At 32.5% G+C, this 23747-nt stretch overlaps 3 protein-coding genes across 6 annotated transcripts; all 3 read left to right on the forward strand.

Annotated features, from left to right (window-relative positions):
* Positions 1-14385: 14385 nt before the first annotated feature.
* On the forward strand, positions 14386-15585 carry LOC110606629 (vacuolar iron transporter homolog 1). Its single transcript, XM_021745524.2, has one exon. It carries the CDS (start codon positions 14685-14687, stop codon positions 15366-15368), a length of 684 nt encoding a protein of 227 aa, XP_021601216.1. The 5' UTR covers positions 14386-14684; the 3' UTR covers positions 15369-15585.
* Positions 15586-17462: 1877 nt separating this feature from the next.
* On the forward strand, positions 17463-19739 carry LOC110606630 (cytochrome b-c1 complex subunit 6-1, mitochondrial-like). 3 transcript variants are annotated; one of them, XM_043953409.1, is made up of 6 exons: positions 17463-17617; positions 18102-18156; positions 18381-18512; positions 18616-18700; positions 19264-19353; positions 19432-19739. In XM_043953409.1, exons 3-6 carry the CDS (start codon positions 18502-18504, stop codon positions 19462-19464), a joined length of 219 nt encoding a protein of 72 aa, XP_043809344.1. In that variant the 5' UTR covers positions 17463-17617; positions 18102-18156; positions 18381-18501; the 3' UTR covers positions 19465-19739. The 3 variants fall into 3 exon arrangements, with proteins under 3 accessions (XP_043809344.1, XP_043809343.1, XP_043809345.1); XM_043953408.1 differs by having other exon boundaries at positions 18386-18512; XM_043953410.1 differs by lacking the exon at positions 18381-18512 and having other exon boundaries at positions 17467-17617.
* A 608-nt stretch (positions 19740-20347) lies between these two features.
* On the forward strand, positions 20348-23058 carry LOC110606628 (stress response protein NST1). 2 transcript variants are annotated; one of them, XM_021745523.2, is made up of 2 exons: positions 20348-20593; positions 21206-23058. In XM_021745523.2, the coding sequence occupies exon 2, from the start codon at positions 21316-21318 to the stop codon at positions 22657-22659; it is 1344 nt and encodes a 447-aa protein (XP_021601215.1). In that variant the 5' UTR covers positions 20348-20593; positions 21206-21315; the 3' UTR covers positions 22660-23058. The 2 variants fall into 2 exon arrangements, with proteins under 2 accessions (XP_021601215.1, XP_021601213.1); XM_021745521.2 differs by having other exon boundaries at positions 20350-20593; positions 21119-23058.
* Positions 23059-23747: the final 689 nt, after the last annotated feature.

Below are 23747 nucleotides of genomic sequence, written 5' to 3' on the forward strand. Positions count from 1 at the left end.
AGCTATAATCTAGTAAATAGCCTTTACGCTTGCGATCACGAGATTCCCCACTAATTAGCCGGTGAAAATTCCTTACCCACAAGTCGGCCACATTATTGTTGGATTATTAAAAAATACTATATTTATCCCCCACCTTCTTACAATATAAATGGAGAATAATCATAGAGACAAACGTACGCAATTCTCTTGCACAAATACTATCAAGTTATTCATTCACAATTTTCTCTAATTTACTGACTTGAGTGTCGAAGTGGCTGTCGTGAGCACCCACCACCCCACTTTCTCTGTCTTGCAAGTTTAGCCAATCACCGCACAACTCCGTTCTAGCTAGGGGAGAACATAAATCGGTTTGAACCGAAAAACCGAATCGAACCGATCAATTTCGGTTTAATGGTTCGGTTAATCGAAATATTTGGTTCGGTTCGGTTAGTATTTTTCAACTTATTCGGTTTTTAGTTCGGTTCGGTTTAAACGTGTTAAATAACCGAAAAATCAAAAAACCGATTTTATATATACTTTTATTAATTTTATACGTATTTTTAAATTTTACATAGATTTTTATGAATTTTTTAAATACTATCATTATGTATTCAGACAATATTTATTGGTAAATTTATGTAAAATATTTATTAAATTATTCTACTGAAATTAAAAGCAGAAAATTCAAAAAAAATTACAAATTTCGGTTTGAATCGAACCGAACTGAATCAAACCGATTTTTAACAGTTCGATTCGGTTCGGTTATATTTTTATAATCGGTTTTTTCGATTTTTAATATTTTTACAATTCAATTTTCGATTTTTTCAGTTCGGTTCGGTTCGGAACCGAACCGACCGATTGCACAGCCCTAGTTCTAGCCACATTTTCATTTTGATTTCAGCAACATCATTTGGTTCCACTGTCGAGAGATCCGTTGAATCCTTTCTGTACATTTGGATTAAAACCTGTCTCTTATTCATTTTCTCCTAGAAAGAAATCTTTTTTTCCTCTCTCGAAATAACCGATAATTCACGAGTTGCTACTAAGCTTGCTACTGATGAGGATGCTATTATTTCTTCTAGGAGATGGGAGAAAGTCTTTATTGATACCTCAAGAACTCAGATAGGGGCAATGCAGACGCAGTCTAAAGACAAGTTCAAGTAAGGGGAGTCATCAGACGACGCTCCAAAGAGCGTCAATTGGAAGCCGATACAGGCTGCTCAAAGGTATCGGGAAGGATATGAAGAGGATCAAAGGACGAGCCAAAAGTAAGACCAAAAGCTAAAGAGGCAAGGATGTGGGGGAGACCACAAGAGTTACCTAGTCTTCCGAGAAAGAAATAACTGCAGTAAGTATAAAAATTATACTTTACTAAATGACTCATGAACACATATTTTAGTGTGAATCAGAAAAAATGACAAGATAGTTAGATGGTCTCTTAAACTTAACTCTAAAAAAGCTGAAAGGCGAGATAAGACTAAGTACTGCAGTTTTCATAAAAACCACGAATACACAACGGAGGAGTGCTAACAGTTGAAAGGCGAGATCGAGAGGCTAATAAGAAAAGACACACTTCAGAAGTTCATCAGAAAGAGTAGAAAAGGTTGATGGTTGGTGCAAGCTAAGAAGAAAAGAAGAAATGATAATATACAACATGTATGTTATACACAAAAAAAAAAAAAAAAAGAAAGAGAAAAAAAAACACAGGTCAACTTCTCCACTCCATTTCATTGCCAAGAATAAAATATTGTTGTCTTGCTTCTAGTTACAATCTTTTTAAGGCCCGAGCTCGAGGTGATAATTTTTAAATCACCCCTGACAGTGAACCTTTTGGGGGTTATTCATGAAATTGCAGGAGGACCGAGTATTGATAGGGTGGCAATAAGGAGAATATTACAGATGTTCAGCTTCTAGGTCGATATCCGAGTTTTGAAATTGATCAAGTCAGACGATCGAGTCTTTTATTTTATCTTTAGAAAAATGTTTGTGATTTATGGAAATATTATAAAACTAATATGCATTCTTCAACCTTCTTTTTTGATAGAAAAATAAGAAATGTTGGATGGATGAAAGCGTGAAGATAAGCACAAAAGCTACAAGGCAGGAATCCACCAGGCCATCCTAGCATTAACCTCAATAAAGGGCCACAAGACCATCCGGGTAGGGGTGAGCATTCGGTCGGTTCGGTTCAAAACCGAATCGAATCGAAAAAATCGAAAACTGAATTGTAGTATTTTACACAAACCGAACCGAACTGAATAAGAAGAATAACCGAATTGAATCAAACCGATTTGGTTCGGTTCGGTTCGGTCGGTTCAATCGGTCGAACCGATTGAGAACAACCAAGTTGCTTACGGAGAGCCGATGGACTGGAGAGCGACGACCGACGCCGACGATTGCGTGGAGGCCGCGAAAAGGCTCTTCTTGCATGCAACACATCAGAAAGCGAAAAAAATATCAACTACACAAAGAAGCAAGTACTGGGAGAGAGGATTTGGGTTAGAAGCTAGAGAAATTGAAAAAACCTTGGGAGAAAACTACAAATCCACCAGTGACAGAGACATGTCAACAACATAAAGAAGCAAGTACCGGGAGAGAGGATTTGGGTTAGAAGCTAGAGAAATTGAAAAAACCTTGGGAGAAAACTATAAATCCACCAGTGACAGAGACTCTCTGAGCGCGACACTGAGATGAGGAGGAGTCGGCGTTGCTAACTAAGTCGCGACTCGCGCATCCGCAACGTAGTGAAGATCGATGACCCAAGTTAGCCGCGATGGTTAATCGGTCGATGTCGAGAGGAGAGTGGAGAGAGAGACTAGAGATGTCGAGAGGAGAGTGGAGAGAGAGACTAGAGATCGATGACCCGAGTTAGCCGCGATGGTTAATCGGTCGATGTCGGGAGGAGAGTGGAGGTCGGACGGTGGAGGTCGGACGGTGGACAGTGGACTTGCTGGAAGTGGTGGAGCTCAATGCTTAGAGAAGAGGCACAGGCATGTGTGATGTGAGGCGGCGTGGAATGGATAGCGTGAACTCTCAGCTTTTAGATTTAGGGCAAATATAAGGGTACACTTCAAAATGACGTAGTATAGGTGATTTCAGTTCGGTTCGGTCTAATCGAAATTTTTGAATCTAAAACCGAACCTGTAACGACCCGGAAACCGGTACCCTTCAGGAACGGTCCGAACCATCACTGGCACTAGGATCCAGCTCGGCTTAAGGCCGCCGGGACCCGTAGTCAGCCAACTATACTCTCTGTGTACCTGATAAATCCCATACATGATACAAAATAACTCAACAATCCTGTAAAACTCTGTAGGCTTAACTACTGCTACTCAGATATATCAATCTGAAATGGCCCTCAAGGCCTGTACCAGGGACTACTATCTGCTGTGGTCCAGGGAGTAACACAATCTGTAACATATTCCACTGGTATCTCATCGTAGCCATACATTAAGCCTAACTCACACATTTCTTCATCAAGAAACGTAAAACAGGATTCACGTACAGGGGATGAATCATACATCACACTATAGCAGTGACACTAGGGAAAGCATCAGTCTCTCCTTTTTTTCTCACAAACGTTCACAATACTTTACCACCCTCAAACCTGTGCCTGGGTGATTAACACTTTGCAGATGAGTCATAGGAGACGTGGCCTAACCTCTGGGAATGATTTGGAGGTAACACCTGTCCAAAACAGTGACTGAGGAGTGCACAATAGCTGACTGACCAGCTCAGCTTCGGCTGCCGAATCGCATGCAAAACCATGCAACATTCGGGGGCCGAACTTCACCTTCGGGGGCCGAACATTGGGCACTTTCGGCGGCCGAACTTAACCTTCGGGGGCCGAACATGACAGAAACTCCTTTGGCCAATTCTCCACCAAACTCAACCTGTTTCTGAATCAAAAGCTGAAAACATTTTCACAGTGTTTTCACAGTGTAGAAACAACTTCCTTTTACCCTTCGAGAACCTCTGACATCTCTGAATTCCACCGGACAGTAGACATTCCGATGTCTGAATCTGCCGGGTATTACAGAACCGAACCGAAACCATCGATTTTTTAAAAAATTAAACCCGAACCGAACCGAATTAAAAATAAAACCGAACCAAAATTTTAATTCGGTTCAGTTCGGTCGGTTATTTCGGTTTAAACCGAATAGTGCTCACCCCTACATCCGGGTATCAATCCTGCATAGCAAGGCATCTCATGCCATGTCACAAGGTGGGAATTCGCCAGGCCATGCAGGCGTTAGTGTTAGGAAACCCAGAGATTACTGCAACCAAAACCGCAGCGGAAAATAAAAATCTTTGTTTTCCTTTCAAGATCCAAGTGCTTCGTTTATTTTAAAAGGAAGGATAAGAGACTAACCTTTAGACTTGACGAGAAGATACAGTTCTTGACTGATAGTGCTGCTTCTGAAACGAACACCCTCAATAGTATCCACATGAACGTTTCCGTCTAGAGTGCTAGCTCTCTCAACGGATGGATAAGCTATGTGCTCCCAATCTGCAACCTAGAAAAACGATCACTCCAAAAAACCTTGCTTACGCGATTCAAAGAAGGTCTTTTATTCATTTTTCGGTCTTTTCATTTTTTCATACTTCTTTTAGAAAAAGAGTTGTGTTCATAACCAACTATCACAATCTCGCAAATACTCAAATATCTATGTGATAAATCCTTTTTTTGAAAAAAAAAAATAGAAAAACCTCTTATTTGTAACAGTTACAGATATACTGCAGATCTTTTAAATATTATTATCTTATAATAATAAATAATTAATATTAATAATAATAACATCTTTATTATTAATTATACTAATGGGCTTTTAGCCTATTAATATGACATAGCACGTCAACCACTTTTTTTGTGCGTGACCCAATAGACTCACATTAATTGGTAATAGACCCAGTCCCACAAGACCCATAAATCATAAGCGGCCTCTAGCAAAATATTATGACTACCCAATTAATATGAGGATCTATAGTCCGATAAAACCTAATAAACAGAACATGTATTAATTCTTTTGTCACACGATATCTAATTTGAACATAAGTCTGGTCAATGTCAAACTTATAATGTTCAAATTTATGATTTCTCAATATCTAAATAGACTGATAAAACCAAATGATATTAATCACACTATCAATTCATTTGAGTATGGTCATACATTTCTCAATCTTACTTATCAAAGGGTCTAGAAGATATTTCTCTCAAAGAGAAGGACAAATTTTATCTTGATTGTTCAATATCCTCTACATAATTTTTATTATGCTCAATCATAACTTTTATGATTATCCGATTAAATACAATGTTTGGTTATGTCAAAACATAACAGTCCTTTTATTGAAAACTATGACAATTTCAAGTTAAAGGATTAAAACATAACTATCTTGAGATTCATTTATGACAACAACCCATGTAGTGATCTCAATGTGAGTCCATCCAATACTTTGTTCTCTAACAAGTATCTACGATTATTAAATTATATCAATATACACATAATTATCTCATGATTATCAATCCAGCAGATCCCCTTTATGCCTGTGATTACGGTATTCCCGACCAATTAACCAGTGAAAATTCCTTACCCACGAGCTAACTACATCATTGTCGGATTATCAAGAAATATTTTATTTATCCTCACCTTCTTACAGTATAAATGGGAAACGATCACAGAGACAAAGGTACGCAATTCTCATGTATATTCTTTTAAATTCTTTATTTACCATTTTTTCTAATTTACTGACCTGAACATCGAAGTGGTTGCCGAAGCAGCCACCACCTCACTTTATCTGTCTTGCAGAATTAGCCAATCACAGTACAATTTCATTCCGACCATATCCTCATTTTGATTTCAGCAACATCACTTATATCTTTTTACAAATTAATATTGTATGTTTATTAAATTTAATATATTATATTTGACAATAAATCAATAAAATAAAAATTAAATTAAGAATGTTAGCATAATATATATTTAAATTCAAATCCAAATAATTCTTTTCCGTCTAACTTTTTCTTTTTAATATATTTTTATTTAATTAAGACAAAAAAGGAAATAGAAATTTTTTTATTTAATTGCTTTTTAATATATAAGATATTAAAATTTAATAATTAGAGATATTAATTTGTAAATACAAGTATTTATTAATGATAATATTTAGAGGCGAATTTATAAAAATTAATTTTAATTAAAATATAAATTTTAAATTAAGAAATTATTTTATTAATTAAACAAAACTTGAAAGGTTAAATTTGAAAATATCATAGCTATAATATAGATTTTACTAAATATCAAGAAATAAATTGTAATTACCAATAATATTTATTGATATTAAGAAAAAGTCTCATTTTACTAACAGTGTGAAAGTGTGTAAATACATGATCATTTTGTTACAAAATAAAATATAAGGTTCTACTTAAAAATATATTAAATTATAGGATAACTTTTTAATTATCTCTTAATTTTAAATTTTAAAAAATATTATTTATTTTTTATATTATTTAAATTAGTTTTGGAGTTTGTACAAAATTAGAATTCCTTAGACTATCAGTATTTTACTTTTACTTAATTGCTTAAAATATTCAATTTAATTTAAAATAATTTTTAGAAAAAAATTATTTAAAATATGAAATGCATGTTTTTTATGGAAAATTAAGAAAAAATTATTTTTATGACAAATATTCATGTTTTATCTGAAAAAATTATTTAAAACAAATAAATGCCCAGTTTGGTTGAAAATCAAAAGACTAATTTGATTTTCTTTAATTTTATTTTTTCTTTTTGTTTTTTTTGTCAAAGATAAGTTCTATTAATTGAGAGTTTAAATCCATACAAACATAGTAGGCTAATAAATAGAAAATAGGGTAGATACACAAGTCCAAACAAAGAGAAAATCAAACATAAAAGTTTATAGACTACCAGACCCTAAAAAAAACTTCTTGAAAACCAAAACTCAACAGGCAGTTTTATGAGCCAAAGAAGACCCGATCTGATAGAGACGGTCACATGGGATTGGACAACTACCGTCTATGATTATTGACCAATCACCAAGTAGCTCATTCTAAAGGCAAGCAAACTAAAACACACAAAGAAAAACTACTCCAAGCCAATAAAACTCCCACAAGAGTGCTCGACAAGTTGACAATCTTCAAGAAGGTTTCAAAACGCATCCGTCATAAAAGAGCAAGATTTGGATCAAGGGAACATCGGGCGGAAGTAGAGCTCCTTAAGCACATCTGACTCTTGAGAGACTAGGAATTGAGAACAAGCGGCGCCAAAAATGTCTCAAAGAGGCACCGCCCCTAAAATACAAATTTGATGCTCTTCATCATCTCCAATAAGACCCCAATAACACATGTAAGCCTCTTAAAAGTTGTTCTTTGTGGCCATGCTTAGAGGGCAATAAATCACAGACCCCAATAACACATGCCAACTCTCTGAAAATTTCTTCAGAGCCCCTGAACATTCACTGCCCAGAGCTCCAAAAATGAAGCTTCAAGGCCTTCATGATCTTCATGCTCATCATATTTAACTTATGCAAGATCATCTTGTTCTGCAACATCAAGGTTTTCTGGAGCTAAGAAGGCTTTCTAAATATAAAATTTATGTTTATCGGATGTATCCGTCATTAAATACACATCACAAATCAAATCGAAATCGCACTAAATCACAAGTTTAATCACATCTATTAATGTATATATACATATAAGTGTGAGAAATTTACTGCTCCATATTTGTAATTGCCCTACTTATTAATGAATTTATCTTTAAAAAAAATAGCATCAATGCATCAGGGATTGTCTTCGAGAAATATTAGGAGAACTAATTAAAAAGCATCTACTTATGAATGTCATGATCAATCATTGAGTCAATTATACAAAAGAAAAAAGACCAAATTTCTCCTTTTAATGGGCTTGTTTTGTGTGTTTTAAACCATTCTATTGTGAGAGATCTTCCAAAATGGAAAAATATACTCTTTATTTTTTCCTCTCATTCATGGAAATTTAACTTGAATTGCTAGGTCTCTTTGTGGCTGCTCTTGCTCTTCTCCAGTGAAGAGTTGATTGAGGAAGTAGTCTTTCCTCTAAGGAGTCTAGCACCTTCTCCTCTTGATCCGACGCATGTGTTAGATTACCCTTTTCTCCACCTCTTTTATATATGGAAGGCTTGCATGTGCTTCACAAGAAGTGGATTCTAAGCTTAATATGCATGTCTTAAGTTTCGGCTACTATTTTTTTTTTTAATGGATTTCTTTCTCAGTTGCCATCGGTCTCAAAGATGAGAGGAGCAGACTTCTTATGCCTATCCGTGGGTAAGGAGTTGGGTTGATTCTTAGATTTTTAGATCTAGAATAATTTATATAAATCTCTTTTTTAGATCTTGTGAGATGTTAAGGAAAATTTATTGGAAATTTCAATAGATATAAAAGAAACTTTTAATCATGGATTTAAAAGGTGAGATGTGATGACGCATGTCCTGGTCCCTTAACCAGAGGTTTTAAATTTGAATTTTGAGTATTGAATACCTTTAAAAACTCTAAGAGAGCGTTTTGTTCCCTTAATGGTCTACTCGATACGAATCCAAATTAATTAAAATAATAGATTTTGAATATCAAATGATTTATATATATGTATAAGACTATCGGAGTGAAACTGAATTAGTCTAATCAATAGATTTTGAATAAATATATATATATATAAACTGGAACTGAAAAATTAATTAACAATGTTAAGGCACTTAATATCTTTTAACATTTTATTTGGAATGTATTAAAAATATTCCTTTGTTTAGAATAAATTTTAAAATAATAGAATTGAATTGTATTTTTTTTTTATTTTATACAAATTATTAATAAATTTAACTTGATTTATTTTCTCAATTATCTTATTAATTTAAATTAAATATAAATATTTATTCTTATAAATAATAATAATTTTATAACATTGAAAATATTTTTTAAAAAATTATTATTAATATTTTTCAAGATATTTAGAATCTAAACTTTGCATAATTTTTTACCATTGAAAATATTTTTTTAAAAAATTATTATTAGTATTTTTCAAGATATTTAGAATCTAAACTTTGCATAATTTTTTACCATTGAAACCATAAATTAAAATTGACTCTCTTTTTTCAAAAATTAAAAAAATAAAATAAATTTCTTAATATTAATCGTAAATATATTAAACATTAATATTCAATATTGAATTAAATTCTAAAAAAAAAAAGAAAGCAATAACTAAAAAACATAAGCAGATTTGAAGTTAAAATAAATTTAAAAAAAAAGAAAAATGAAATTCTCAAGGATTAATAAAGTAATTTTGATATAAATACTCTTAAATGAAATAATTTCTTTCAAAATCTTAATACGTTTGATAAGATTTAGTTTTAGTTCAAAATTAATTCTTACAAGAATTCATAAAAATTTAATTCTTACATTATTAATTTTATTAAACATAAAAATTAAGAAAAAAAATTAATTCATTTGAATTTCTTCAAAATTAATAAAAGTGTTAAAAAATCAATTTACATTATTAAAAAAAGACTTTAATTAAATTTTAAAGTTAAAATAAATATTTTAAAATTTTAAATAGTACACATTCTAGAAAATATTAAAGATAGCAGATAAAAAATTTTTAAGTAGCATAATTAAGAAAATAAAATCTTTAATCTTTCTGAGAGCGAATTTTTCCCCTTACCCTCTGGGCGGAATACTGTGCATAAATAGGATTTTTGTTTTTTTTGAAGCAGATCTGTGGCTATATATGGGGTTTTGTATTGATATGCTCGTTGTGGTTGTTTGATCTTATTTGTTATTTATTCATTTTCAATTGTTATCTGCATGCAGGATTTGGCACTTCATCGACTTGTTTTTTCTCTGTTTTGCTCCTGCTTGCATCAAGGAGAGAAGGATCTTTCCTCGAGAGTTTTTTCTATGGCTCATCTGTTGGTTCTCCATCTTATTTTCTTTGATTTATCTTGACTGGACAAGGCTCCATACTTTAGTTGCTAAGTAAATATGGGTTTCAATACACAAAGCGTTGAAGCCATAAAAAAACTTTGTTTGGCCTTCTCCTTCACTCAACACATATGAGTCCAAGGTGGTGCTTCTGCATTTAGCTGTTGGGTTTATGTTGAGTTGAGTTCCTTCTTTGCTCTTGCTTATCCTTGCTTCTTCAGTTTAAAAACTACCGATCGGTGGTAACCTGGCGAGCTTCCAGCAACTTTACCGGTGGCGGTAGAATGGAAGTTTTCTCGTAGACTTTTCTTATTGTAGGCTTGGACTTATGGGTTTAGGACTACTTTATTGTGGGCTTAGACTTTTGAGTCTGTTGTTCTTAAAACCTTAGTAACTCTTTTTTAAGTCTTGTATTTTTTATCTTGTGCTTTTTAATAGAATTTTTATGGTAAAAAAAAAAAACAAAACTTTACTCCATCATTTAAAAAAAAAAAAAGTAATCTAAAGAGTATGGTGTAATATAGCTAGGCATATCAAAAGTATGGGTATAAAGCTCAGTTAACTATTGTATTTGGAAGAACTTTTCATGAAGAATATATTTTTTTTATGAAAAGAATTTTTAAAAATAATTTTTTATCATTTAATTTTAATTTAAAGATAAAAAATATTAATAAATTTATATATAATTTTAATAAAATTATTAAAATTACTTAATATTTCCTTTGATTTGAAATATATTTCTAATTAATAAATTTGTCTTAGTGTTCCAATCGTTATAGATACAAAAAAATATTTTTTTAAAAAATATTTTTTATGAAACAAATAAAAATTCAGTTGGAATTAGGTTTTAATAATTAAACTTTGAATCTGAAATCATAATTTCAAGGACAAATTTAAAAATAATCTTAATATCATTAAGCAATAATAAACATAAAATATTTTATACAAATAATAATTAAACTAGTTATAATGATAATTTTATAAAAATTGCTTGATGATATATGAAATCACATACAAGTCTATTTACAACCGATATAAAATTTAAAAATTTAATTCATGAGACACACTTTCTAGAAAATCTCAATCCAAAATCAAATGTCTCGACACGCATAGTTTTATCAATTGGTTTCAACTGGATGAGGCCCATAATTTTGTCTTTTAAGGATGTGATCCACTGACTTGTAGACAAGATATGAGATATATCCCTACATGAACAGAATTTGGGAGCAATGCATTAATGGTGGACAAGAAAAGACCTAATGGGTATTGGTTGTGAAATTGGCTTTTATTCCACTCCACCTAATTCTTCATTAATTTGCTTTTCCTATTTTTTGCACCTTACTGTTCTTACAGATGGTGCCACTCAGACCCAGCCGCTGCTTGTTTTGCATGGTCAATTTTCAAAATAAGAAAAAGAAGTGCAAAGTTATTTGACTATTATTTTGGCCTTTTCTACTTTCTTATAATTCATAAAAAGAGATGTACAGTGATAATAAAAAAGAAATAAAACAATATTGCAAAATATAGAAAAATAAATTATTCACTCCATGCATAAAACAATCTCACTTTTGTGGGTTCTGAGAGTTGATGCAGTATTTACATCAAAATTTCTACTAGCTTGAGCAAACAAATGTGCTGCTTCATTAGATAAGTGCAAAACAGCTGACCAACAAACATTAATCTGTAACAAAGTTTCCATATGCTTAATCTCTGCTATAACAGTACCAAAAGAAGTGAAATCTAATCCATCATCCTTCAAAGCATTAATAACCTCTAGGCAGTCACTTTCAACAATTACTCTGCTCTATTCTTTATCACGAAGCCAATTCAGCGCTTCTTTAACAGCAATTGCTTCTGCTATCCTGAGTGTGAAGTTACCAGGTACACAAGAATTATAAGATGCCAAAAATATACCAAACTCATCTCTAACTATGAGAGCTAAACCAGTAAACGCGCCATGTACAACTGTTGCAGCGTCCACTTTCACTGGATGCTGGTTTGTGCCATGATCTTGCCAACACCGTCCGATTTATCTATGTCCTGGTCTCTTGAGCATTTCATCATTCATTTAGTGTGCGTTTTGCAGTTAACCAGAAATTCAATGGGCTCTTGTACTTATTATCCCAAATCACAGAGTTTTTTAAGGTCCAGATTGCCAAACAAACACCAATAGCAAGGCTAGCATCAGTTTCAGTAAAGAACAAGATTGCAGATTGTAACCAGTCCGGAAAAGAAAGATCAGTTGGATTAGTTTCTATAAGAAAAAATATATATATATATAGTCTACTTCTAGAATTTGAATATGGTTAATAAGGTAGAAAACTAATTACTTCTTGCAAATTGGGTTAACAGCAAGATTTATAAAGCCGTGACTTTAGCATAAATTGGGATATCCACCGGACCACCCCCACATAGAAAATCATGCTAGTGACTATCCAATCATATACATGCACACATAAAAGCAGCCAACTTTGCTTATATATCCCAACCCATAAACGTAAACACACAAGCTAAATACATAATTTAGACTTTAAAAATAAAATTTAAGAATCAAATTATATATTGTGCTAAAAAGATTTCATTTGTAAAATTAATGGGGATCCATTAAAGAAGATGGAAACCACATAATGAGATGGCACTTGGGCTGCTTGAGTGGGATGTTTGAAAGGGAAAGAAACTCTGAATATTGGATGATTTGGTGTATAAAAATAATGGGAGATGGTGGTATTCGTGTGGAAACCACACTCCTCTCTAATTTCCTAATATTATTATCGTCCCACACATCTCCTTCTCCTCAATCCACTAGTGCTCTCCAATTCAGCAATCCATTTTTACAAATTTTTTAGCATGTTCTTGGAGAAAAAGATATTGGGATACATATGACTTGTGAGTGATCATTCACTAAGTACATTTTTCAAGTAACAATACAGCACAATTTGCATATTATTTAAGAACATAGGCCTATTCTATTGAGGATATGCTTCTTTAGGCACAGTTTAATTTTGGTTAGGTATGCACTCGAAAATTCATTAATATATTTTAAAATTAAAAAATTAATTAATAAATTTCTCAATAATAATATACATCCTTTACAATAAATAAGACTTTTTTTACTTGTATTTTTAGAATATCATTAATAAATTTTACTGGAGGGGAAATCTCGATCGAGTTCAAAAATATTACTTCAAAATTTTGATTGGATAGCGATGTTTCGCTAATTATGCAAGGGCGCATATTAATCACTTTCTCGCCAAAAACAAAAGAAGAAAGAAGGCATAGCTGATAAGATGATAATAAAGGTGGCAAAAAAAGTATGGATATAGCGTAATATAGCTAGCTTACGTATTGGGTAAGCAAAACATGGAACAAACACTAAACCAAATCATTCTTACATGAGAGAAGAAGACAAGGTCCCTCAATTTGGAAGATTACAACAGCTCATGTAACCATGAACCGATGAATCAAAAGGTGTCTGAACAGATTTTACTCAAACTGGAAAACCTGTGAATTTGCCTAATTAGAATACGCTAGCTACTGATCGATTCAGCATGATTATAGTCAGCTATAATGCTAGAAAAAGATACAACTAAAGAAACCGAAGGCTTGAAAACATGCGTGTGTGTGTGTGTGTGTGTATACTATAAACATTAGTTTCTCTCTATGATCTGCAACTGATATAAAAGAGCTGTTTTCTTCTTTTGTCCTGTCCCATGATCATGTTTTAGTCATGACTGATGATGTTCTTGTTAGGTGTAACTGCATGATATAAAGTGCATATGCTCTTTTGGGATTGTAAGAAACTTAGCATTATTCTGCTCTTTTCATCTTTTTCCCTCAACCTCGAGAAATTTTAGTATGTACAATAATCATTGATTATGATGTGTATCGTATAAGTAATCGATATGGAACTATTGTATGCATAATGGTTACCATTGAATAATTTTTCCTTAGCTTCTTTTTCATCTCCACTTACCTTAATAGTAATCTTTGTCCTTCATTCTCTTAATTATTGCTTTCTTTACTTCGTCAAACATTAAGGATTCTTTCTGTAAATATGTGCAGCCACTATTATCTCTGTACGAGATTCATAAATCTGATATTCCTTTTTTTTAATTTTGCTTGCTGAGTTCTTATCTCAGCTCAGACCTTATCAGATAATGAGAATGTAAGGTTGAAGTCCTCACAGAAGTGATAAGAGTATATGCATTGGTGTATGCATGTGAGATGTATTTTTGTATATATATTAAACTTTTCCAATTACTAAAATTTACAATTTCTGTAATAACATCTTCTCAAGAATTTTCCATGGGTAATATTCCATTCTGGGTATAAAAGATGGTGACATACTGACATTGATGTATGATAAAGCTATTTCATTTGTGATTAGAAGGTGACGAGTTTCGTTTCGCCGAAAACAACATCTCTGTAAAACCAGAGAAAGGCTTCATGCATAAATCTTGATCAACAATGGTAATAAACTTTTTCAGTCAATATAGCTTTCTGATAATAAAATAAAAAGTATACATATCTTCTTCTCTTCTTCTTTCAGATAGTGGCCATACCCCACTTTTGCCTCCACCATCTCCTCCATAACCAGGCTCTTCCCTTTATAAATACCCTTCTTAAGGGAGTGTGTCCTTCACACTTATCACTTTAATCTCTTCTCCTCCTCTTCTTCTTCATCAGTATCACTGTCATAATACATTTTAATCATTTCAAACCCTTGATCATTTTCTTCCATGGCAGCCAACACCAGCAGGTTCCCTCTGGCTGTTAATGATGTTGAGCAACAAGCCACTGTATTAGAGCTAGAACCCACGAAGGATCAGGACTTCGACTATTCAAAAAGAGCACAATGGCTACGAGCTGCAGTTCTTGGTGCCAACGATGGTCTGGTCTCCACTGCATCACTGATGATGGGTGTTGGTGCTGTGAAACAAGACATCAAGGTCATGATACTTACTGGATTTGCTGGACTAGTAGCTGGAGCTTGTAGTATGGCAATAGGTGAGTTTGTGTCTGTGTACTCACAGTTGGACATAGAGTTGGCTCAAATGAAGAGAGACAAGCAAAGAGGAGGTAATAATAATGAAGGAAAACAAGAAAATGGAGGTCATGAAGAAGAAGAAGAAGAGAAGGAGAGTTTGCCTAATCCACTGCAAGCAGCTGCAGCCTCAGCTCTTGCATTTTCAGTTGGGGCAATGGTGCCACTATTAGCTGCTTCTTTTATAAGAAACTATAAGCTGAGACTAGGTGCTGTAGTTGGTTCAGTGAGTCTGGCTTTGCTGGTGTTTGGGTGGTTAGGGGCTGTGTTGGGGAAGGCACCAGCGGTTAGGTCCTCTGCTAGGGTTTTGGTTGGTGGTCTAATGGCTATGGCCATAACCTTTGGACTAACCAAGTTGATTGGTTCCAGCGGTCTGTGACTTGCCTTTTGTTCAAACTCCTCTCCAACTTTAAAGAGTACTATTTCAGTATCACAAATCAAAGATAACTAATTTTCTTTTTTTTTTCTTTTAATTTCCTTTTTTAAAAAAAAATAATTGTGTGAGAATATTTATCTGAACTAGATTTATATGTACTCGTTGTATATTTAACTAATGAAATCTATATGAAATCTCATAAATTTATATTATGAGTTTGTATAAATTTTAGATAAATATTCTTGTAATTACATTTTATAATATTAATAATAAACGTATTTTTTTTAATATAATTAGATTTAATTAAGATTTAAATTCAAGAAAGAGAAAGTCTTGTAAACGAATATAATACCCATAATAAAATCGTTCGTTTAATTTTTAATTTTTTATGTACACACTTCAACGAAACGATGAGGTAAGGGAAATTTTTTTTTTCATTAATATTAAAGTATTGAACTTTAATAATTTAAATGTAATATTTATTTTTTATATAACAAAATTTCAATGTAGTATAAATTATGTGTCTTTCATGAAAATTACTTAATAGGGAAAAAAAAGAAAAACACAGTGGTGTTCTAGGGTTGCTAAAAGCATATCTGTGTGTCTCTCTTTTGTTATGAAATTTCTTTCTTTCTTATTTTTTTTTAAAAAAGGCAGCTTTTACTCGTTTCTTTTTAGTCAAAGATAAGTGCTTTACATAAAGTTATTAAAGGCTCAGAAAATTAAATATATTGGCTAAAGTTTATTAAATAAAAAAAATAAGCTTTTATGAATGTGAAAAAGTATATCTTAAAGTCGTTTTATAAAAAAATTAAGATACGTAAATTGATTAAAAAGATTTCTAATCACAAATTAAAAATGAATTTTTTAAAAATTGTTCTTCATTATTATTAAAAAAAATAATGGACTTAATTCATGCTATTTATAAAGTAAATTAATCAAATCATTTTATAGTAATATAATTATAAATAAATATGTGATTTTTTTTATTTTTATATAATTATAAACAAGTACAAAATAATTTGGATGAAATTTGTTACCTAAGGATCTCATAAATTAATGTTTTGAGTTTTTAATTATGAAATAGAGAAATTTTTTGCATACAGATATATAAATTTTTTTTTATATATTTAATCAATTAAATTAAAATATTTTATTAATATATAGATATTATTATATTAATATAGAAAGTTATTATAACGTGGATGTTAGATGTAAATAAAAATAGCACTCCAAGGCTTAACCTGGTGGAAAGTACATCCTGTAGTCTTGAAAGGTTTAAGGTTCGACTCCCCCAACCCCTAATTTAAAAAAAAAAAAGATGTAAATAAAAATAAATAATTAACAATATGGGATTTGATAGAAGCTTTGATCAGTCCCAAAAATAAATAAAGAAAGTAAATCAACTTTATATATAGAATATTAACTGATAAAGTAAATTATACAAATAGTTAAGAAAAAAAGATTATTGTACTCTTACTTTAAATTTAAGCATATATACATATATATAATATGAATGAGATATATAATATAAATTTAACAATATTATTGTGTTGGACAAATGACACTCAAGTATTATTCATAATATAAGTGTTTGGTGTATAATGAGTTAGAATTTTTATATCAACTGACGCCCCTCCTTCATCCTTTAAGCTAAATATAAATGTTAAACGGAATCAAGCAATGATTAGTTCGGCTAGTGTCATCGGAAATTCCTCTGGTCAGATCATGCTTGCTGCAGTGCATAAATAACTCTGTCTTTAGGATCCTTCTTTAGCAGAAATCCATGCTTTTGAATCTACAATTGATTTGGCTCTGCAACTCTTGATTGCTGAAACAGATAATCTTCCCACAATACGGGTTTTGAATGGCGAAATTGTTATTTCTAAATTTTGAAATGGATATAAATGCTATTTTTTTTTTTTTTTTTTGAAATAGTTGAGTTTTTTTTTTATTGAAAAAATGCTTTTTTTTTGAAACATAATATATACATTAATTATTAATGAAAAATGAAAAAGTTTTACACCGGCCATGAAAATTAGGGCCACGATAAAAAGGCCAGATAAGGTTAAACGACTGAAAGGTGGAAGCCCATTAGAGCTTCGAGCGTCAGAGGCCCACGCGACTTTCCTGGCCGAGGATTTTGCTGCAATTGTGGAAGTCTGTAACCAACTCTTTTAGATGATCCGTATGAACTCCTGCTTCTAGTTCTTGCATCATTGAAGCAGCCGATTACTGATTCTCCGGCGTAGGTATGATTTCTTAAGCTTCTTCATGCTTATGCTACTGTTGATCATTATTATTCTCTCCGGAATTTCCTTTTAATTTGTAACTCACCATTTTCTAGCCTCATTTGGCAGCTCTTCTCTCTCTCGATGCTTTGTTTCTTGCAATTAAATTATTGCCTTAAGCTTCTCTAATTTTGTTAACCTTTAATTTTCTTAATAGAAACTGAAAATTTGCCCTAATTAGTGCAATTTAGGATGTGATTATAGCTATTAATTAATGATAAGGATATTTAATAGGTACGCTTAGAAAGTAACTTTGCTGTCTTTTCGTTTCCTTTTAGTCTGTTCCCATTTGTTTCTTGCAATCAAGTTGTTGTCTTGATAGTTTGGAGTCTTTGATCTATGAACTTAGAGAAAGCAAATTGTATGTTTTTATGGTGTTGGTTAATGTATGTGCTTGAAGTAATACTTTGGTCAAGTTGATGAGATCTTGAAGTTCTCCTTGCAGGAAAGACGCCTTTTGAGGTTTAGTGAATTTCTTGTGTCATTCGTTTAGGTCCTATGTAAGTGTTCTGATGCTCATTTTATTTTATCTTGTGCGGTTAATTTTTACTGGTAACTCTTGAATTAGCTTGTAGATTTTATTTTCTGGGGTAATCCTTACAATTTATAGCCATGTTTAGGAGCCTTTAACCTGCTAAATTTGCATCTGGGTGGCAAAAATTTGATGTTATTTTAGCTTCTCATGTGGTTTTCGTGTATGTATGTCAAATTTTTCTAATTGAAGTGCAGAAAATATGTAGTTGGATATCAGTAAGGAGTGAAGGTTTTGGTAAACTGGAAACCACTTGCTTATTGATTTGAGGTTGTTCATGTCCATGAGACGATTGAAAAAATAAATAAAATAGATGAAACCAAGGTAATAGGTGAAACTATATATGACGTGTGGTTCCAGTTGATACTGATATCAGGTGCTGCGATTCTCATTTATCTGAGCATTTTTATCTTTCATTTACATTTAGGGCGGATGAGGAACTTTTTGATCAAAAGAAGTATCTTGAGGATTCCTGCAAGCCTAAATGTGTGAAGCCTCTAATTGAATATGAGGTGAAGTGATTTTTTTTTTTGTGAAACTTGACCATATGATGCACGTGTAGATGCGGTTATCTTCTAGAAATTTTATGCATTGAAGAGATACAGCTTTATTTGTTCGCCTGTTGAAAGTTTTTATGTTTCAAGTAGTACAAAGTTCACGTTTGTCATTAATTAAAAGATAAAAGAAAGCAAGTATGATAACCTTGAAGTTTAATTTATTTCCTTTGTCAGCCATTCTTAAGATATACACCACTCGCTCAGTAGACCCTGTAAATTTGTCAAATCCAATCTTAGCATCAAGGGAGAGGTACAGAGATAGAATCAAGCGTCTTTCGCTGCTCGATTAGAAACGATAATCGTTATTATTACTTTTAAAGTTGAAGTCTGGACATGCTGCACATTTACTCTAAGGTGCAGCACAGGGACAACTTTTGGCTGTAGCTGAAATTTGAAACCATTTCATTAACTAGTTACTGCTGAATGCAAAGATTATATTTTAATCAGCAAGAAATACTTTTGCTCGAGTATATGCTTCTGTGCCACTTAAAGGGATAATTCAGTTGCGCGTATTACAGGCATGTATGAAGAGGATTGAAGGTGATGACTCTGGGGAAAAACACTGTACAGGGCAGTACTTTGACTACTTATTTTGTGTTGATAAATGTGTAAGTCTTTGTTCATTCTTAAGAATTTCTTCACTGTTGGCTTAGGTCATCCACTGAATTTTTCATTTTGCAATGCAGGTTGCACCAATGCTATTCTCAAAACTCAAGTAATTGGAAAGCTCTTCATACATCTGTCTGGTTTTATTCCAATGTTTAGTTGGCTTATCTGAAGCAGCCTTTGATTGAATTGTAATAAAAGAAAATGTCTTGAATTCATATGCAACATGTTACAGTTCTTTCATAAATAAAAATGGTTTAGAAAAATGGTTGATGATGAAAGATTAACATTTAAACAATGTCCATATGATTCTTTCCTTGTACAAACATAATGTTTTGTCATTGTGAAACTCAAAGCTGGATTTTAATATAGATACTTGCATTTGTTACTTTTAGTTTCCATTTTTAATATTTACTTCTTAAAAAGCTTATACAAAACTCTAAATTAAGCAGCTCTAGGCTGTAAAATCAACTTTGAGTCATATAATTAATGTTTGTATAAATTGTTTTCTTTATTTGCATTCCACAATCTTGAATATCCAATAGTATGAGTTGATTTGGAGAGCCAAAAATGGAATTCACATGGATCTCTTGCTTAATTCAATAAAAAAATTTCAATAATTTTAAATTTTGGATTACTGGATGCTAAATTAAAGAAATAAAAGCTTGAAATGAAAATGGTGGTAAGGGTATAGTTGGTACATAAAAGAAAAAAATACCTCTTTTTTTGTACTACTAATTATTCGGTTTCTTCCATAATTATTATTTTAAAATTATAAAAATATTTTAATAATTTCAAACATATTAACTACTTTAATGGTTAACGATTTGAAAATATAAAATTATTAATGTATTTTTAAAAAATTAAAAAAATGTATATATACAGTTAATTTAAATAGAAAGACTACTGCTTTTGCAGCCATGTAAGACACTTTTATTGCAAGTGAGAAAAAAAAAAAAAAAAAGAATAAAAATTTCCCATATATCAATCGCAGATATCTTCAAGCTCTTTGCAGAGTACCCAGTTTATCCATGGACTTGGCAAAAAACCAAAAAGTTTATCCATGGAGCCCGTTTTAGCCCAAGAACAGAGAGGCCTAGCGAAGCCAAGCCCAGGCTGAGGTCGAACAGTCGAAGAATCATGTCTGCTTTGTCTAGCTGCGAGTTGGTAAGCTGCAAAATCTCAGTAGCAGCTGCATTGCATCATGGAAGGAGCCGCCCCATTTCTGTTTCTTTAAAGATGGTATTGTTTGTGCTCGGTTTTTCTTTCAGCTTTAATATTTCTATGCAATTATCATCCTCAATCATTTCGTTTTTTTTCCATAATTTATGGTCTGTTTCTTCTTCAGATTTACAATCAATTTCCAATAGTTAGGTTTCCTTGTTCATTTTCATTTCCTTTTGCAAAGACGATCAAGCTCTGACTTTGTTATTGATGTGTTTCTTTTTCTTCTTCTTATTTTTTTTTTTCAAATGATGAAAACTGAAATTGTGTTTTAAAAACTGGAATTTCAATTTGTTATCCTTGAATTTAGACTATAGCTGTTTCTGAATATGAACAGCATTAGATTTGCAAAAGCCGTTTCTTATTTGTTACCATATTTTGGAAACGCATGGTATTTTGTCGTTGAATTTCGGGGTTCACCCCCTATTTGTTGCTTTTTTTGCATTATAAAGGATCTAATTCAGAGTCTTGCTTAATGAACAGAGAGCAAAATGGTTCATTTGGTAATTGGTTACCTGATGAATAATGTTGTTCCTTGTGCAGGAGTAGGCTCTAGTTCATGATTGAATAACTCTAACAATTGGTTACATCAGCGAAATTAACTGGGTATGCTTTATTCTGGCTTACTAGGGGCATAAACAATACATAATCAACTTCTAGAGAACGAAAAGTGTACACCATATAGGGTTTTAAGGGAATAGTTTCATGGGTATGATCTATTTTCTTTTTCAAAACAAGCAATGGAAGGGAATTTATCACAAGGAAGTATGATTCCTGGGGGAAATCCATTTGGAGGACTTGACTTGCAAGGATCCATAAGAGTTCATCAGCAAGCACAGCACCAGCATTCTGTACCCCATCAGCAGCATCCTCTTCATCGCCAGGGTTCTTCTGTACATCCTTCAATTCATGAGGGTTTTCCCCTTACAATGGGAACCATGCACAACTCTGATCAAATCATTTCCATGACTGATTACAGTAAGGGAGATAAGGGGAAAAATTCAGCAAGTGATGATGATGAGCCAAGCTATACTGAAGATGGTGCTGATGGTCACAATGATGCAAGTAGAGGGAGAAAGGGGTCACCATGGCAGCGTGTTAAGTGGACTGATAAAATGGTGAGGCTTTTGATAACTGCTGTGTCTTACATAGGAGAGGATGCAACTTCAGATTGTGGAGGTGGAATGAGAAGAAAATTTGCAGTTTTACAGAAAAAGGGCAAGTGGAAATCAATTTCAAAGGTCATGGCTGAAAGAGGTCACCTTGTTTCACCCCAGCAGTGTGAGGATAAATTCAATGACCTTAACAAAAGGTATAAAAAGCTAAACGACATGCTTGGGAGGGGCACTTCTTGCCAAGTTGTGGAGAATCCAGCACTGCTGGATGTTATAGATTATTTAACAGAAAAGGAGAAAGAGGATGTTAGGAAAATATTAAGCTCAAAGCACCTCTTCTACGAAGAAATGTGTTCATATCATAATGGAAACAGATTGCATCTACCTCATGATCCAGCATTACAGCGATCCTTACAGTTGGCTCTTAGAAGTAAAGATGATCATGATAATGATGATGTGAGAAAGCACCAACACGATGATATTGATGATGATGATGATCAAGAAGTTGAGATCGATGATCATGATGAACTAGAGGAGAATCAACCTGAACATGGAGATAGCAGGAGAATGCATGGTGTCTTGGACCCATCTGTGAAAAGGTTTAGACAAGGCCAGTGCCTTGAAGATGCTTGTTTTGGGAATTCATCTCAGGATGGTAATAAAGGTTCTTATTCTCATTTGCAGATTGCCCAAGTTGATATGAATCAAGTCTCATCAGAAAGTACAAGAGCAGCTTGGTTACAGAAGCAATGGATAGAATCTCGCATGGTTCAGCTAGAAGAGCAGAAGCTGCAAATTCAACAGGAAATGTTGGAGTTAGAAAAACAACGATTCAAATGGCAAAGGTTTTGCTGGAAAAGAGACCGTGAACTAGAAAAGTTGAGAATGGAAAATGAGAGGATGAAGCTGGAGAACGAACGAATGGAATTGGAGTTGAAGCGAAAAGAAATGAGTATTGAATTTACTTAGTTGTCTGGACCTGGTTCTGTTAAATTTTATTAATCACAACAGCTGGACTTGTGTGCAGCTCTACCCGGGTTCTGTTCTTGGTAAGCTGATATTAACCTATAACTGCAGTTCACTTAGGATGGAGATTCTTGTTGGAAATGTTACTCTACCTGCATATATAATGTAGACTTGATATACCTTTAGCTGGTTACATTGCTGATGTTTGAAGATATTGTGGCCAGAATCTCTTTCATTTTATCATGTATTGGCTTCTCTTCCTTCTTTCTCTTATGTTCCTCCCTTTTTTTCTTCTCTATATCATGTAGTATTTGGATCTACGATTGAAGTTTGAATATCATCCCATTAAATATTGAATTGCTGTACTTTGGCTAACTGATTATGAATATAGTTCCTTGCTTATGAGGCAGCTTTTTTATGGATATTGTAATGGTAAAGTTCAGTTTGTTAGCTGAGGAAGGTCACAAGCTATGCAGCAATGGCTTCCTCAGCTGTTTGCACAGTTAACTTTATTTTTATTTCTCTAATTATGTTTTGTGGTCTAGTTGACACGTATTTTTTTTTTAACGTATTTCATCTTAAGTTTTTATTTTTATTTTTATAAATAATCAATGAGCCGATTTTGTTGAACTCGTTAATGAATAACAAAATAAATTATTAACCATTAATATATTGTAAGTATCAATAAGCCAATTTGCACAACTCAATATTCATCGATCACTGATGAACTGAAAAATTGTCTGTTGATTAGAAAAATAAAATTTAAGGAGTCAGTAAGTCAGAATATAATATAAGGAATGCAATCTACATTTCTTTTTGTATTTTAATGGGAAAATTTCATGCATTCCAAATTTGTTGCATATAATCATTCATGGGTATTTAAAAAAAAAAAGAATATTGCTTGTAATTTTTTTTTAAAAAATAACATTTAGAATTTTGCAGTCTTTTTATTTTACCTTTATGGGAGAAAGATAATCATACTGGAGCCTGTTTTCATTTTATTTTAAATAACTCCATTAATAAATATAAAACAATTATTCCACCATGGTATCTAATCTAAGTTCTTCTACTTTACTTTTATTTATCTTTTC

The sequence above is a fragment of the Manihot esculenta genome, chromosome 18 (assembly GCF_001659605.2).
Source record: "Manihot esculenta cultivar AM560-2 chromosome 18, M.esculenta_v8, whole genome shotgun sequence".
Lineage (NCBI taxonomy): Eukaryota > Viridiplantae > Streptophyta > Magnoliopsida > Malpighiales > Euphorbiaceae > Manihot > Manihot esculenta.

What these genes read in the sequence shown, in the direction of transcription:
- LOC110606629 (XM_021745524.2), top strand. Translation starts at nt 14,685, where the DNA reads ATGGCAGCCAACACCAGCAGGTTCCCTCTGGCTGTTAATGATGTTGAG.
- LOC110606630 (XM_043953409.1), top strand. An exon ending in AGCCTCTAATTGAATATGAG is followed by an intron (nt 18,701 to 19,263) that starts GTGAAGTGATTT and finishes CGCGTATTACAG; the next exon opens with GCATGTATGAAGAGGATTGA. An exon ending in TATTTTGTGTTGATAAATGT is followed by an intron (nt 19,354 to 19,431) that starts GTAAGTCTTTGT and finishes TTTGCAATGCAG; the next exon opens with GTTGCACCAATGCTATTCTC.
- LOC110606628 (XM_021745523.2), top strand. Translation starts at nt 21,316, where the DNA reads ATGGAAGGGAATTTATCACAAGGAAGTATGATTCCTGGGGGAAATCCA.